This window comes from Anastrepha ludens, chromosome 6 (genome assembly GCF_028408465.1).
Source record: "Anastrepha ludens isolate Willacy chromosome 6, idAnaLude1.1, whole genome shotgun sequence".
NCBI classification, from domain to species: Eukaryota; Metazoa; Arthropoda; class Insecta; order Diptera; family Tephritidae; genus Anastrepha; species Anastrepha ludens.
Window position 1 is genome coordinate 35332887 of NC_071502.1, and position 17903 is coordinate 35350789.

At 39.3% G+C, this 17903-nt stretch overlaps 1 protein-coding gene across 1 annotated transcript in view; it reads right to left on the minus strand.

The window, feature by feature from the left end:
- Positions 1–17513, minus strand: part of LOC128867801 (protein anachronism) — a 43750-nt gene extending 26237 nt beyond the window's left edge. The window contains exon 1 of the mRNA XM_054109308.1: positions 16839–17513. Within this exon, the coding sequence (XP_053965283.1) occupies positions 16839–17152 (314 nt within the window). The 5' untranslated portion in view covers positions 17153–17513. The remainder of the gene's footprint in view (positions 1–16838) is intronic.
- Between the last annotated feature and the right edge of the window lie 390 nt (positions 17514–17903).

Below are 17903 nucleotides of genomic sequence, written 5' to 3' on the forward strand. Positions count from 1 at the left end.
CGACTTGACACTAAGTATGGACTGTACTACCTCACAATCATCGACACATTCAAAACAAAAACTGGACATCACAACGTTAAGATTAGAATTGTAATTGTCATAACATATATTATTAACAGAGTACATTTACATTAACATCACATAAATCTAGCATAGGTTGATTTTTGTGCCCAATCCCGATCGCACGAATTCAGTTCCACGTCTGCTTCGAACCCACTGCAGCACTAAACTGCTGCTCATAGTATTTTAGTTTACTCAATCTAATTGATTTGTTAACATCTCGTCTGCAAGCCTTAAAGATGTTATAAGTTTCCGAGGTTCTGAAGCTCTTCCATTTGCGATACGCCTTGTTGCGTTTGCAAATCAAGTGTTTAATATGGTTGCTGAACCATGGCCGGTTTTTATCAATTACTGGTTTGTGTACAAGTGGTACGAAGCGGTGAAAGAGCGAGCTAATGTTTTCTTCAATGAAGCTAATTTGTTCATTACTATTGTAGATATTAAGTTATGAATACATTCCCAGTCAATTTCCTCCACAGCCCCTTCAAGAAGCTCATAATCTATGCGTAGAAAATCACGGGGTTATCAGTCACTAAGCAGTATGGAAGTTCAACTGGTAGTGTCTTCGGGTACAAGGTCAGACCGAATACTTAATCTCGGTATCACGGGGAACAGGAGCCCTCAGAGTTCGCTCTGACCTGTTCTTCTGAATGGCCCTTGGGGTGGTTTTCGTGGGGGTGCCGGGACCCATAGAACGGCAAAGGTTTAGATGGGCCTTACGCCCTACCAAGGTGGTTACAGTGTCCATGCACTGGGTTCTGTTCAATAATATAATTGATCCGTGTGCTTTTGAACACCGTGCCGTCGCCGGCAGCTTCTTCTTCTTCTTAATTGGCGCGATAACCGCTTACGCGATTTTGGCCGAGTTTAACAAAGCGCGCCAGTCGTTTCTTTCTCGTGCTAACCGGCGCCAATTGGACACACCAAGTGAAGCCAAGTCGTTCTCCACCTGATCTTTCCAACGCAGAGGAGGCCTTCCTCTTCCTCTACTACCACCAGCTAGTACCGCATCGAATACTTTCAAAGCCGGAGCGTTTGTATCCATTCGGACGACATGACCCAGCCAACGAAGCCGCTGGATCTTTATTCGCTGCGCTATGTCTATGTCGTCGTAAAGCTCATACAGCTCATCGTTCCATCGTCTGCGATATTCGCCGTTGCCAACGTGCAAAGGTCCAAAAATCTTACGCAGAATCTTTCTCTCTAACACTCCAAGCGTCGCTTCATCGGATGTTGTCATCGTCCAAGCTTCTGCGCCATACGTTAGGACGGGCATGATGAGAGTCTTGTAGAGTGTTAGTTTTGTTCGTCGAGAGAGGACTTTACTGCTCAGTTGCCTACTTAGTCCAAAGTAGCACTTGTTGGCAAGAGAGATTCTACGTTGGATTTCAAGGCTGACATTGTTATCGGTGTTAATGCTGGTTCCTAAATAAACGAAGTCTTTTACAACCTCCAAATTATAACTGTCAACAGTGACGTGAGTGCCGATACGCGAGTGCGCCGACTGTTTGTTTGAAGACAGGAGGTACTTCGTTTTGTCATCGTTCACCACCAAACCCATTCGCTTTGCCTCTTTATCCAGTTTGGAGAAGGCAGAACTCACAGCGCGGTTGTTAAGGCCGATGATGTCAATATCATCGGCATACGCCAACAATTGTACGCTCTTATAAAATATTGTGCCTGAGCGATTAAGTTCTGCGGCTCGTACGATGCTCTCCAACATCAGGTTAAAGAAGTCACAAGACACCGAGTCACCCTGTCTGAAACCTCGTTTGGTATCAAACGGCTCGGAGAGGTCCTTCCCAATTCTGACGGTGCTGCTGGTATTGAGCAACGTCATCTTACATAGCCGTATTAGTTTTGCGCGGATACCAAATTCAGACATCGCGGCATACAGGTAACTCCTTTCCGTACTGTCGAATGCAGCTTTGAAGTCGACGAAAAGATGGTGTGTGTCGATTCTCCTTTCATGGGTCTTTTCCAAGATTTGGCGTATTGTGAATATTTGGTCGATGGTAGACTTTCCAGGTCTGAAGCCACACTGATAAGGTCCAATCAGTTGGTTGACGGTGGGCTTCAGCCTTTCACACAATACGCTCGCTAGGACCATATAGGCGATATTTAGAAGACTAATCCCGCGGTAATTATCACAAATTGCAGGAGCGCCCTTCTTATGGATTGGGCAGAGCACACTTAAATTCCAATCGGCAGGCATGCTTTCATCCGACCATATTTTGCATAGGAGCTGATGCATGCACCTTACCAGCTCCTCGCCGCCATGTTTGAATAGCTCAGCCGGCAGTCCGTCGGCGCCCGCGGCTTTGTTGTTCTTTAGCCGTGATATTGCTATTCTCACCTCGTCATAGTCGGGTAACGGAACGACAATTCCGTCGTCAACGAGTGGGGTATCGGGATCTTCACATTCTCTATGACATGCGCAGCTGTCCCCGTTTAACAGGTTCGAGAAGTGTTCCCTCCATAATTTAAGATTGCTCTGTACGTCAGTCACCAGATCGCCGTCTTTGTTCTTACAGGAAAACGCCCCGGTCTTAAAACATTCTGTAAGCCGCCGAACTTTCTGGTAGAATTTTCGGGCGTTGTTCCTATTGGCCAGCATCTCAAGCTCCTCGCACTCACGTATTTCGGCCTCTCGTTTCTTCTGTCGGATAATACGTCTCTCTTCCTTTTTCAGCTCTCTGTAGCGATCCCACATGGCTCGCGTTGCGCCCGATCGCAGCGTGGCTCTATAGGCAGCATCCTTTCTTTCTGCGGCAGCATGACATTCCTCGTCGTACCAATTGTTTTTTCGGGCTCGCCGGAATCCGATTTCTTCTTCGGCGGCGGTACGTAGGGAGCGAGAAATGTTGCTCCATTGCTCGCGCATGCCGGTTTGTTGGGCAGTGCTCTCCGAGAGCAGAAGTGAGAGTCGAGTGGCGAATCTTCTGGCTGTCTGTTGTGATTGCAGCTTTTCGATGTCGAACATTCTTTGCGCAGGTAGATGTACGTTTTTTGCTGCACAGAGGCGGGTGCGCAGTTTGGCTGCAACAAGGTAATGATCCGAGTCGATGTTGGGTCCTCGGATCGTACGTACATCTAATACACTAGAAGCGTGTCTTCCATCTATCACAACATGATCTATCTGGTTTCGCGTTTTTCGATCAGGAGACAGCCAGGTAGCTTGGTGGATTTTTTTATGCTGGAATCTGGTGCTGCAGATTACCATGTTTCGGACCCCGGCGAAGTCGATCAGCCTCTGTCCGTTACCGGATGTTTCGTTGTGCAGGCTGAATTTTCCGACTGTGGGACCAAAAATTCCCTCCTTGCCCACCCTGGCGTTGAAGTCGCCAAGCACGATTTTTATGTCATGGCGGGGGCAGCGCTCATAGGAACGTTCCAAGCGCTCATAGAAGGAATCTTTGGTCGCCTCGTCCTTCTCTTCCGTCGGGGCGTGGGCGCAAATTAGCGATATGTTAAAAAAACGCGCTTTGATGCGGATTGTTGCGAGACGCTTGTCCACCGGAGTGAACGACAGAACTTGGCGACGAAGTCTCTCTCCCACAACAAATCCGACACCGAATTTGCGCTCCTTTACATGGCAGCTGTAGTAGACGTCGCAAGGTCCTATGTTTTTCTTACCTTGCCCCGTCCATCGCATCTCTTGGATGTCAGCCTTTACTCTCACGAGGACATCAACCAGCCGGGCAGAGGCACCTTCCCCATTAAGGGACCGGACATTCCAGGTGCATTCCCTCAAATCATATTCCTTATTTCGTTTGCAGGGGTCGTCATCAGTAGAGGCAGTTCTCATCCGAGGCTTTGCAGTTCTTTTCATTGGGGGGGATTTTTAAGTGGCGGGTCCCAAACCCAGCGCACAACCAGCTATCCTGGAATGTTTCGCCTTCTCACGTTAGCTCACTCCCGAACGGGTGTTCGGAAGCTACCCAGAGGATACGTGGGCTAATCCCGGCCGTTGTGAGCTGCTTGAACCATATGTATGTAGAAGAATCGTCCTGGCCACTCCCAAGTGAATGGCGATCAGTAACTTTCCCCACCGCCGGCAGCTACTCACGTAAAAAACATCGGAAGTACCCTTTTAGAAACCATTCCAGGAAGATGGTGTGGCCGTTCAACAATAGATGTAGAAGCCGCAATCAAGAAGAATCTAGAGAAACAGTTTTTTACTATGCACCTATGTGGGTGTTCAAGTCTACGGCATAAAACGCTGGGGAAATTCTCGACGGTTAACATGAAAGAAATTTGCATATTTGTAGTCACAGGCAGATTTTTAGTCAAATCAAGATGGTTCGACTAATAAAAAATCAGTGGTTCTACAAGTGGTGTATCAAAATGGCATCTTGGTCTGGGCTGTGTCGCTCAGACAACACCTACACCAACCAACCAACCTACCTTGTTAATCAAAACGAAGAACTCTGAACCCTATGGAAGTTTAGCTGGCATAACCGAAGGCGGTATAATGGTCCCAATACTCTACTTGTTTTACACACACAAGATCTACCACTCACAAAGGAAACTATCGTCGGAACTTTTGCAGATAACACCTCTTTACTAGCAATTGACTCACTCCTTGATGTGGGTTCTCTTAAACTCCAGAAAGGACTTGACAAAAAAAGCTCAACGGCTGAAAGACTGAAAAATGAAAACTAACGGAACAAAATCTGCTGAAGTTCATCATCTCCCTCAACACCCTCAATCCCATCTCCTTTAACAGACTGAAGAGGAGCTCAACAATGGACTTATTATGTTAATAAGCAAATTTTTTAGGAATGGTTGCACCACTGGGTGCTTTCCATACATGCCTAATAAAATGCCTTAACTTAAATATTGCTGAATGTTAGAAAAGGAATTGCAATAAATATATGAACTCAAAAAATGTATAGTATACATATATACACACTTGTGTGCAAAATAATAGTAGCGCGATGAATTACCAAATTTTAACTTTTTTGTTGAATAGAATTGTTTTGTTTTTATAAAAGTATAACCATATAGTACAGGGCTCTGAACTTGGTATAAAATTTTACAAATTAAAAAAAAAATACCTCAAAATTTGCAGTCCTTTTATTCACAATTTTTAAAAAAATTCTAGAAATGCAGTTTGACAACCCTTTGAATTTTTGTGCAAGTTTCAAGTGGCTCAAAACTCTCATTGATTTTTGACAATTTTGTTCGCTGGGATGTTGAGCATTTGCTTTCATATAAAAGGCTTCTGGACTGCTGCCAAGTGCAGCACACAGACACAATGAAATCCATTGTATTGCACTCGGGTTCCATTTTTAATTTTCTTTAAATCTACTCGACCTCCGAAGAAATCTAAGTAGATCTTGTGGTGGCTAGGAGCCAAGATGGTCACTTCTTAACACATCAGTGCCAAAGACCTCAAGCCTGATTCGTGCGAAGGCGGGGCAGATGCACAGAAAGTGGTTCGCCGTCTCATCCTCCTCTCCACATGCTGGGCAAAGTGCACTGTCTGAGATGCCCACCTTTTCCATGAGCTTTGCCCATAGAGCTTTGGCCCGTCATCAGTTCAACCAGACTCCTACAGTCACCACTGCTTAGTGACAGGAGGAACTGCGACAGTCGGTCGGACATGACAGGTAACATCAGTTTTGTCAATCTGCAGCCTCTCTCAGCCTGCCAAGCTCGCTTGTGGGTTGAAGTAACCCGTTTGCTAACCGTGGCCTTGATGGGTGCAGAAGGGAGTGGCAGAACGGGCTCCGGGCCAAAAAAGTTGGCCTCAAAGCCCAGTCTGGCTAAAGAGTCAGATATCCACGTGCCCCGGAACCCATGTTAACAACAGGCTGTTATGTCTGACATAGTTCAGCCTGGGTTTACAGGTCTCGACTGCCCTTGAAGTGGTTGGGGGGGGGGGGGCTGAAAATTTCCACAAACAAAAAAAAAAGTTTAACAACAGCGACCTTCAAGGCAAAACGATTGTAGACACCCTAAATTCCACTACTTTCCTGCTTTCGTAAAGCAGTTTGCGTAGGGCTAGTGACCCAACCGAAACAATTAATACACTCAAGAAACGGAATTCCACCCTTTTGTTCCATCTAAGAGCGATATAATATGCATTACAATATTTTTTTTAAATAGTTTTTTTATTTTCAATTGAGAATGTCATCTACATGTAAAATTTATCAAATAATAAACTAGAAAAATAAATAAAATAAAAAAACTTGGTAGTATACTCCAATGGAACTTGCAGGTTCTGTACGGAGAAGGAAGATAAAACGGCAAAAATGTGTCCAGCATTGATGCATACGCGGCACGAACACCTGGGTAAACATATTTTACCAAAACAGGAAATACAATTCAATAAAATAAGACAAATAAAGAGTTTTCCAATAAGAGGTGTTACTCGTATTTTGATATTCAAAGAAAAATGCTATTTTTAATGGGGTATTCTGGTCTAGACGCCTTAATTTTAGGTATTTTTAAAACTAAGATAAAAAAAAATTGAAAAACATTTTTACTATCCATTTTTTATGGTTTTTATTAATATTGGAAAAGTATAAAAAAAAATTCAAAAAAAAAAAAAAATAAAAAAATCATGGAATTACAGGCCGGCGGAGTGGGGGCTACATAAAAAACGGTGGTTGGCATGATTCCAACCCTTGTAGTGATCTAAAATAAACAAATGAAATAAATTCTTCATTAGTTAGGATGTCGCTATTAGATTACGCCAAATCAAAGAAAAAAAAATTCCAATGGCGTCAACTTGAAAAAAAAAAATTTTTTTTACCCTCTTTTTTTACTTTTTCAAATTTTTTAAAAATACTTCAAACTTAAATTTTTCAAAATCCGAGACAGGCGCGATAGACAGATGTATACTAAAAAAATCTTATCAAACTTCAAAGCGATCGGTCAAGTAGGACTTGAGATATCATGACGATCATCTCAAAAAAAAGTAGGTTTGAGAAAATCGCGTTTGAAGTTTGAGCAACAATTCCAATAGAACAACTTAGATCATAATATTTACTACTCACACTGGATTAATCGGCGATATATTTCCAGGTATATATGATAGAAGTGTAAAGTATATATATATATATATATATATATATATGTATAGAATAAATAAAGGTTGTGTGGGATACAAAAAATTTTCTGGAAAGAACGAGTCCTCAACTCGTACGTTGAAGCGCATATTTTTGAAGGAAAATTTTTAAATGAAATCACATTTAGTTCTAGTGAAATTCAGTGTAATTATTTTTCTTTGCTTTAGTATAATCATAGGCACTTTTTTAATAAATATTTCGTGCTTCAAGTACCAGAAAATGCTAGAATTCTTATTAAAAAAAAATGTTTACAAATTGATTTGAGGTTTTTTTATTTTAATTCACGAACAAACTGAAACAAATTTTAATTTAAACTTTCAAATTTGAAATTCTACAGTAAACTCTAATTTCCCTGTGAAGTAATGTAAAAAACATTATAAGGAAGTCTAAAAAACTGTAAGTTACAGACTGCGAGTCTGGTAACATTGACTGGCATGTCCTAAAATAATTTACCCCTGCGGTAGTTTTTGGACAGTCCGATTTACTGCAGGGCTTTTGCTTTTATCATTTACGTGTGTCTGTATATGGGTGCAAGTATTTGCCAGTAGTAAACTTGGCATATAAACATAAAAAACATTACTTTATACCTTTTGAGTCAGTTATGGAATTGGAGATTATCTTAGAAGATTACGACTCGAGAGTTAAAAATGAATAAAATTCACAATTAAGTGTAAGTACCTCAAAGTACAGACGTGCGTGTATATGCACTTATATTAAAGACAATTCATTTATTATGCAGGCACACATTTGCCGAGCGGTTCAATAGATTAGAATATTGATTTTTTTCGCCAATAGCAAGATAAACAGTTTGAGCTCTTTAGCTTTGAGTTATCATTTTAGATCACTTATCTCACAAATTTGCTTGTATGAAATTGATTAGAAGTTTTTCGTGTAGAATGAATCGGGCGGCATATACGACTTGTATCACGCCTAGTCAGAGAATGAAATGTCACTTTGTGCTAATTCCAATTGATGAGCGCGCAGGTCAAGAGCTTTAATTAAAATTCGGCACAATGTGGACTGACCGATACTCAATTCTTGTAAATGGCATTGAATGGCTTGTTCTAATTTTGAATTGAAGTTTTTACGGTTGCTCGAATTCATCCAATGGAGTATGCACAGTCGCCCTGGTTGGAGATGAAGACAAACTGTTTGGAAAAACCATTGTCGAATTTTGTTGCTAGACCGCAAAAGCTTTAAAAAGCACTGGACTGCTTTTGTTTATGGCAAGCGTCGATAAAATGTAGATCATTGCAATGATTGCACTTTGTTAATAATAAATTTTGTTAATTGGCTCATCTGGGCAGCTTCAAATTATTTCGAGGTGAGTACATTGTATTTCTGAATGCCCAACTTTGCAATAAACAATTCGATCGGAATGTCTTCATAGCTGCAAGTACAAGTCCTTGTACATACGCACACATGCATACACACCTTCATGCATGTACATATATATATATATATACATATATATGCGAATAAATTTAAGAATATTGCACTTGTACGCGTGTGTGTTTGTGTGTGCATACATCTGACACAATGTGTGCCTGTGTTTATTGCTATTTATAGCGGTGTAGGTGCTAAAAATGTTACAAATCTTTTAAATCAGAATCGACATGTTAGCCGAAATATTTATTTGAAAGTGTGGCCATGATTGGCAGTTAATTAGAGTCATGAGTGACAGCTTATCACAGGAACTGTTGTAGTTTAAAATCGCAATTTATAAGCAGACGATAAGTGTGCAGTGTGCACATACACACGTACAGCCACGCGCTGATGTTGAGAGAGCAGGTACAAATGCACCTTTTTCAGCCATTTCGGGCTTAATTAGGTTGGATTAACTTATACTTACAGAATATTATTTTCGACTTAGAGAAATTGACAACGAAATTTTGGAGGTTTTGCAATGAATAAAATATGTACTTATTTATTAAGCCAATTAATATAATAGATTCTTATAGGCTAATTGGGCCTATTTTAAGGTTAATAGGCATTAAAAAAGGGAAATACAATTAAACAATAAACAAAAACCATTCCAAAATTTTAGTAGGCAACATTTTGAAGATGCAAAATCTATTTCAATAAATTTAGAGATTTTTTTTTAACTTAATTAAGACTCTAGTAATAGGCGCATTTCGAGCATAAAGAGATTTTGAGAGACCAACAAAGAAGAACTCCGAACTTCGAAGAGCTCTGGCCGAAGAAAGAACGAAAGAAAATTCTCTCAAGAAGCACTGGACACCTAACAGCACCACGGATCAAATCGAGAATGAAAGACAAAGTTTAGATTATTCTGCTGTTCTGCAATGATTTTAAGTTAATCAATAAGCAACGCGCTTCATAGGTAGGGGTAGGATCCGAAAAGCGTAAATTACGCACGCGAAATGTAAGAATACTTTCTGGATTTCTTTAATTCTAGCAGCATGGCATTTAATATGGAGACTAAATGAAGGATGCATACTCAAGTTTGGAACCTACAAAGGCCGCATACAAGAGTTTCAGCGTATAAGGGTCGGGGAAATCAGAGCTGTGACGCCTAACAAAAGTCAGCTTGGCGAGGGATTTGGTAATAATAAAATTTATATGACTAGAAAAAGTAAGTTTCGAATCAAATTTTACACTTACACGTGTCAGGGGCGTGCTAGATATGTGATGAGGAGGTGTCAATAACACTGGCACGCTTAGAAAAGGTAATTTGGAAACTCTTATTTATGTTCAGCGGTAAACGATTATTTATAGACCAGTTATGAAATTATCGAAATCAATTTGCATTGCATAGAAACTACGCCATTAATAAAAATAGAACGATACATGCTTAAACAACGTAGTGAAATTATTAAAATTCACTATAAAAATGGTGAAAGTTTGGCAGAGACGGTTCGTAAAATTTGAACATTTTTGGGTCATCGTGAAGCACCTTGTCGGAGCGCAATACAGAAATTGGTGAAAAAGTCGAGCTGTTGGGACAAGTTAGTGATGTGAAGAATAAAACACGTGCACGTCGCTCAAGAGCAGCCAAAAATATTGCTGTTGTAGGCGAAAGTGTTGAAGAAACCCCGGGTTTGTCCATTCCTCGTCGTTCTTTGGAAGTAGGCATTCCACAAACCTTCTTAAGGCCTATAAAGTCCAGTTAACACAAGAACTCAAGCCGGCAGATCATCAACTAATATACATCAATATATACATCAATTAATATTAAATGAAAAACCCGATCAAAAGCCTCAGAGAAGTCTGTATAAACGGTGTCCGCACTGTTGACAGAAAGCAATTGTCCTGGATGATGCATTCATAAAGCTTTGCGGAAAGCTGTGGCGGAAAGCTTTGAAATAGGCCTATAGGTGAAATTAAAGCCAATTTTCAGGCATCAATAAAAATACCCGAAGTTAGTGATGTGTTAAAGATCAACAACAGAGGGTACAGGGCTTGATTGAAAGGTAATGAGCCTTATTTTTTTTAAGCAGTTTTACTAAACCTTTTGGCTTATACAACTAATATTCTTCAAAATAGGAACCTTGAGCGTCAATACACCGCTGGTAGCGGTCCTTCCACTGCAGGAAACATTTTTTAAACTCATCCGCCGGAATCGCGTTCAATTCGGCTATCACAGTTTTTTGGATCGCCTCGATGGAGTCGAAACGCCTCCCCTTCAGCTTTCTTTTCAGGCGCGGGAACAAGAAGAAGTCCGGAGGGGACAGGTCTGGGCTGTAGGGAGGGTGGGGAAGCACCGGAACCACCATCTTGGCCAATGCAGAGGTGCAGAGGAAGGCGGTGTGCGCCGGCGCATTGTCGTGATGAAGGGTCCAATTGTTGACGAGATCGGGCCGAAGCCGGGCTTGAACGACTTGATCCACCGTTTTACTTGAGCACTGGACAGAGATTGGTCCCCGTAAGCCTCCTTGAGTAGCCCAATGGTTTCGGTACTCGTTTTGTTTCGCTTTACGCAAAATTTGATCGAGTAACGTTGCTCCAACGATCGCTGCATTTTCGCCACTGCAAAATCTTAACACACTTTTAAAACAGCTTTCACGCGCGGAGCGATGTTGACTGCACCGCTCTTGCCAGCGAACTCGGACCGGTTTCTAGTGGAAAGGGAAGGTCCAACGATCGTTCTCCCCCACCAGCCGATTCGGTTGATCGCATGGCAGACGCTCCGCGCAAGAAGGCTTATTACTTTTCAATCAAACCCTGTATATAAAGCATCTCGTATAGTAGAACAAAATATAAAATGTTCGAAATGAACATAGGACATCGACAAGTTCTCTCTATCTAACTCTATTTTTGGCTTAAATTTTACCTTAGTTCCGGGATACTTGGGTTGATTCTAATGCTCTTTGGTACAGTGGATCAATATATTTCATGGACATCTCCGTCTGCGTTGCCCTTGCGGGTTCTAGCATAGTTTATTTGGTCGGCATAGAATATGGTCTCGCCAAGTCCATTTTCTACTTCGAATTTCTATTTCGACTGGGCTGGTGTTAATGCGTAAGAAAAGTTCTTCATTTGAAATTTGGTTTGGCCTGAAAATTCGCGGTATTTGTCGTGATAGTCGCAACGATTGATAAAACCTTAGAGTTTGCGACATGTTGCCTGCGTTGAGCTCCAAGTTGTGTAGCCGTATGACAGCACTGCCTTGACACTGCAGTTGAAGATTCTCATTTTTGTGTTCGGTGAGATGCTGCATCGCTAAACTTCCAATGCTATGTATGTACATATATTAAAAAAAAAACCGAATCGATGTCTAGTATTGAAAATTGTTTGCTCTGGGAAATATACAATTTTGAAACTTCAACTATTTATTTATTTTATTAATTTATATTTGTACTTTCGAGGTGCCAAGCACAGGACAGAAGTAGCTTTAGAACTCATTTTCATAAATTTTAAATCTTATTACGAAGAATGAGGCAGCGACATGAAAGACAGTCTTGTCACAGCACCACAGATTTGATTGAAAATCACCAAGACAACAACTGGTGCTAAGATCGTAAAATATCTCCACCATTGCACTGCTTTAATAAGTGCCATTCGTAAAGTTTTTAATCGGATCTTAGCTAAGGTTTACTAATCTCACAAATCGTAAAAGTAAGAAGTAAATAAAATGGATACCGGCAAAGAGAAGGGGTTTGTAGACATAATTCTAATAAAATTTTTGTTAGTTGCTATTAATTATGCAGTCGTATTACAGAAAAAAGCCTGTGTCCCTAGCCGCTTTGGCCTGTTCTTGCTTGTACATGTAAAATAATATAAAATTTCGTGTAGTGTTGCTGCCAAATATTTTTCGCTTCCCTCAGTGGACGTCTACGTTTACGGATTTCCTTTAATTGTTTATTACTAACAGCAAATATGACAATTAAATTAGCTATTCTTTCTCCTTGTCTTTTCTTCATATCGTTGATAACAGTTAAACAAACCAAAAACTTCAAAATACTCCATCAAAGCAATTTCTATGAAGTAAAACCATTCAAAACCGTCTTGACAACTGATTCTCAATTTTGTAGCGGGTTGATACATTTTTCTGGATTTATCGCTGATCACTGCATATGTGAACGTACTTTTAACAACGGTAACATAATGCATCAACTGGGCATCCTGAGTGTGTTTCCGACGCTGTTTTGTGTGATTCGTAAGAGTCCTTATCGCTCCAGGTGTAGTTTTTAGCCCTTAGCTAAGTGCAGTTGTGCTTACATAACTAAGTCGCTTCATATTTTCAGAATATTTTTCATACAATTTTTTCGTTAATTTTGTATAAAAAATATAGCCCATTGTATAACAAAAAATTGATACATTAAAGTTCCAAACTTTAAACAAAATTCACAAAAAATTAACAATTTTCAAAAAATTTCATCAAATTTTTCAACTGTTTTATAAGAGCTTTTTGCAACTTTTCAAGGTATGTAGTTTTATAGCTCATTAAATTTTAGTACAATAAAGTGTAAGTTTGAAGTCGCGCAAAAGTCGCGTTTATTTTTGACAATTTTTTCCCCTCGTTGCGCATTTTCGTCCATATAAAAGACTTCCGAGCATCTGCTTTGTTTGAAAAATATTGCGAATATTGTTGACACATAAAGTGACTTAATACGTAACTGGGGTTGCGAAATTGAATTTGAATCATTAATATTTTTTTGGCATACGAGAATCCAGGAATCTGAAGTTCTTCCGAGACGAAGACTCCCTCACCTAGGAGGTGTGACTCTGGGTCCAGGCCGAGGAAGTGCGCAAATTCATTGGAAGCCTTCAATTATAGACTCACAGTCAAGCTTAGTGACTTAATTCTGTGGGCATAATTGCATAAAGTTTATTTTGAATTTGCACAATGCGGCATGCAACTGAAAGGGCAAAACGTTTCCACACCATTCCTGATAAGTCACAGTACTTCACGCCTTTACCGCAGATTACATTTGAATTCATCGTTCTATAATCTCCTATCGGGTTAATCCTAACACCCATAATCCCCTTTGGATCTCCAAAGAAGAAAGAATTTTAGTATATAACCAACTGACGAACGCTGCATTGAGAGTTTCAAATAATTTTAGAAAAATGACGCACACTTCACAGAACTCGGAGCTCTCATTGAAGAAAAGCATAATCAGGGCTGTACCAGTAGTAAATCCGCGTCAGTCGAGCGAATCTTTTCGGCAATTAAACAATTAACTGGAAGACCGCTAAAATCCGCTTACAAAGCAAAATGTTTGCTACCTTGTACACTAAATATAATTTAGAAAAAAAAACTGCTTAAAGTCCAACAACTATTTGAAAGAAAAACCAAATTTGTTGCAGAAAATGCCATCGCATCAGAGGTGCCATATGAGAGCGCTTCGACATCGACTACTTTAGATGATGAAAACTCGATTCAGCTTTCATAAAATTTTATAATAAGAATTTATTTGAAGTGAAATATGTATATCTTTTTTCATTTTGAAACGTTGGTATGAAATTAACACTAAATCTACCATGGACGGGTCAAATGACCCATTTTAAACTTTTTGTCAGAAGTTCTTAGAAATAACATTCTTCTCTTGCTAATTGTTTTACCGAGAAATATATGTGATCTTAATAATATATATAATATTTTAAAGACGGGTCATTTGACCCACATTGGTAGGAATAGGAATACATAAAATACCGGTAGGTTTAGTGTTAACTACTTCCCGGTCCGATGACTCAAATGGGGCCGGCGAGAGCGTTTTGAAATGAGTTCATGAGTCATGTGCGACCCATTTATCTATAGAATTTGGGTAAATGCTTTAGTATGAACGGCATACGTTTTTTCAAATAATATGTGGACATGTGGCAAAAAAAACCAAACATATAAGAAAGTTGAAGAAAATTCCGCGGTTTTTTTTCTGAAAGTTGTCTTTGAGTCATTAGAATAAATTTGCAATAAATACAGTTCAAATACATAAAGTAATATTTTTATTCATAAAAAACGTTACAAAATCACGCAGGATTCTCATTATAGCAATCTAAGCAGACTGCCCTTTTACACATTTTGCAGTAAGGGTGTATTTGCTTGACTTTTCGAGCCAATAATCCTTGATTTACTTGTATAAGCACCCAGAGCATTTTAGTACCAATTTATTGCATACATTTTTTTTGGGGGATTTTGTGGCAGACCATGTCCAGCATTGCTTGAAGAAGCAAGTGGATTTGTTGATCTTGGAGCGCTAGAAGAGATTGAAAATCTCTGAGGGAGGCTATGTTCGGTTGCTGATTCTGCTTGTCCATGGAAATTTTGGATTACTTGGAAAACTGTCAACTTGAGGCCGTCTGCCAACTCGTTGAATATGCATCTGGTATGGATAATGGCGACTTGTAACAGTAAATCAACTGCTTACTTTTTGCACCACGTTGAACTTTTACGTAGCGGAGAATGCAATGAAGCAAGTTTGTCCGTGATATCAATGCCTTTTTTGGCTTCATTATAGACAATTACTGCCTCTGGTTTAATTACGCTACCGCTTTTTGCAGTCACGTGAGACATGCCTTCGCCATGGCCTTTTAAGATCATACGGTATAAAAATTGTCCTTCAGCCTTAGCTTTGCTTTTAAAACTTCTTGTGGCACATTTCTTCTATTTCTACGTAAAGTTTCAGATAAGTCAGTTTTGCGACCTTCTAGGAACTCAGACAACGGTAAGCTGGTATAATCGTGAGACTTTCATCTAACTAAATCGATTTTGTGAGTGTTGTATCCCTACTGGAAGAGGATCTGTCAATGTTACGCAAAAATTACTTTGGTGTTCATATGCGATTCAAGAAAATTTCTTGTCTAGTTTAGGCCTCAAAATAAAATAACCAAAATAGTATAAATCTAACAATATAATAAAATATATTAAATAAAAAATAGTGTCCGCCGTAGCCGAAGGGGTTGGTGCGTGACTATCATTCGGAGTTCACAGAGAGAACGTAGGTTCGAATCTCGGTGAAACACAAAAATTAAGAAATATATTTTTCTAATAGCGGTCGCCCCTCGGCAGACAATGGCAAACCTCCGAGTGTATTTCTGCCATGAAAAAGCTCCTCATAAAAATATCTGCCGTTCGGAGTCGACTTGAAACTGTAGGTCCCTGCATTTATGGAAGAACATTAGGACACACGCCACAAATAGGAGGAGCTCGGCCAAACATCTAAAAAGGGTATACGCGTCAATTATATAATTCTATATAAAAAAATATATGAAAATTATATCTTAGGAAATAAATGAATCTTATTTAGCGTATCAGAAGACTTGGAGCATTCACAAGTGCCTCGCATGTCGGCAAGTAAGTTGTTAAATTTGATTCATTAACACATTTTTTTTAGCATACGATTTCATACAAAAAAGTCGCTTCGTTTTGTCAAAACAAAAAAACAAATTGGTCACTGTTCTTTATATTAAAGATTTCCAAAAATTATTAGCTCTTTTCTCAACATATTTTGGGGGTTTTGGTTTTCTTGTGCAACCGGCGATGGACTCTTTCCACTTACATTTTGACATGATTTAACAACTTTTCAACTACAATAAGCCGGTAACCGAAGGCCCTAGTAGTTATAATTAGTTCCCGTATCAATAAAGAAATAAAAATACTAAATATAAGCCGCTGGATGTGAGAAAAGTGTCCGCCAACAGTCGGTGTTGCCTTCCTCGGGGTTTTTCACTATAAGTTTTAAATGTTAAATGTCTTAACTTTTGCCATTAAAAGTGCAAACATTTCTTTACTTTAGCGACACCTAGGCGGGCTTGAAAGCAAGTGGGATGACTCAGTTATGCGAGCATGCACGCATTGATGCGTCGATACACAAATGCATTACGGCCACAAATCTTAGGAAAAAACAAAAATTCACTTTTGTGCACAGCCCATTGAGTTCGGTTATTCAAAGTTTAAACGCTAATTTAGATCTTGGATAAGTACACGGCGCATTTAGCCGGTTTATTGAACACAGAAAAATAATTGTTTTTCCATTTTCGAAGTGCAGCTCAAATCTAGTCTTATAACCTAATAATGCTGAGTACAAATAGACGTTTTTGAAATTTACAATTCGAGTGCTAATTCCTGTATTTCAACATTTTTCACTTCAAGCCTTGTAAATATTGTCTTATCTGATTTATGCAGGTGGCTATGCAGATATTCCTCTACACCTACGTCGATAAATTAATTTCGCAAACAAAAACTTACCATAAGACAAAACAAAAAAAAAAAAAAAAAAACGTAAAACCACTCACCGAAACTCTTTGATTACGTGAAAGCGCTGCGTGTCGTCTTGATCGGCGCGATCTTCGTTATTCGGATTTTGGCTCTGCATGATGCTGTTCATTTGCGCCACGGTCAAGTTGAACCTGGCCAGGATCGTGCGATTGTTGCGATCCACAATTTCAGTGCGTACGGTGGCATCTTCATTCATCAATGAGGCACCGCGCTTCAATAAGTGACCATCCACTTGCCCCAAAAGCGATATTAAAATGCCGAGTCCAATGCAAATGCAGCAGGACAATTCTGAAAATTTTCGGTTTTTTAACATATAAACCAAGAACAACATGGCCTTGCTTGTCTTTTACTTTATTTTAATTTATTATTATTTTCTTTTTTTTTAATAAAAAAAATAGTTTCATGTATGCACTTAAAAACACCGACGTTCTGCGCGTACCATGCAAAATTATTCAAAATCACAGTTCGATTGGGTTTTGTTTGTTTAATTGAATTTCGATAATGTTTTCAAGTGTTTGTGCCACTAATTTGATTGTTTATTTCTCACATAATTTTTTATTCACTTGAGTACAAACACTGTGGCTGCGCGCAAAGAAGAAATTGACTTTGTATTTGCGGAATTGTTTATGTGTTTTCCTTCCGAATTCGGATGTCTTCACTCTAAGAACACCAAGTATGAAGTGATTTGAGCGAGGCGCTTCAGGTCTTAAATAACATTTCACATATATCAGATACAATATTTGGTTTGTGTTTGGTATACTTCGCATACGAAATGTTGTTATATCGTTTCGTAAATGCTTACTCCCTACTACTACGATGTTAACGCAACGATACACCGGGAAAATAAGCTCAGCGTTTGTTCGATGATTTTATGCACACGTTTTTAAGTTTTCATGTACAGTATTGCGCAAAATCGAATTAACTTTTTCGACCGATGCATAGAGGCTAGTTTCACTGAGTAATTTTTTTCAGTTCCACTGGAATGTATGTTGTCTATGTTCAGAGTTTTTAATCACTTTTTTTAAACTCAATGCACTCGGAAAAATATGGAGACTAGAAAAATGTAATGTTTAATGAAGTTT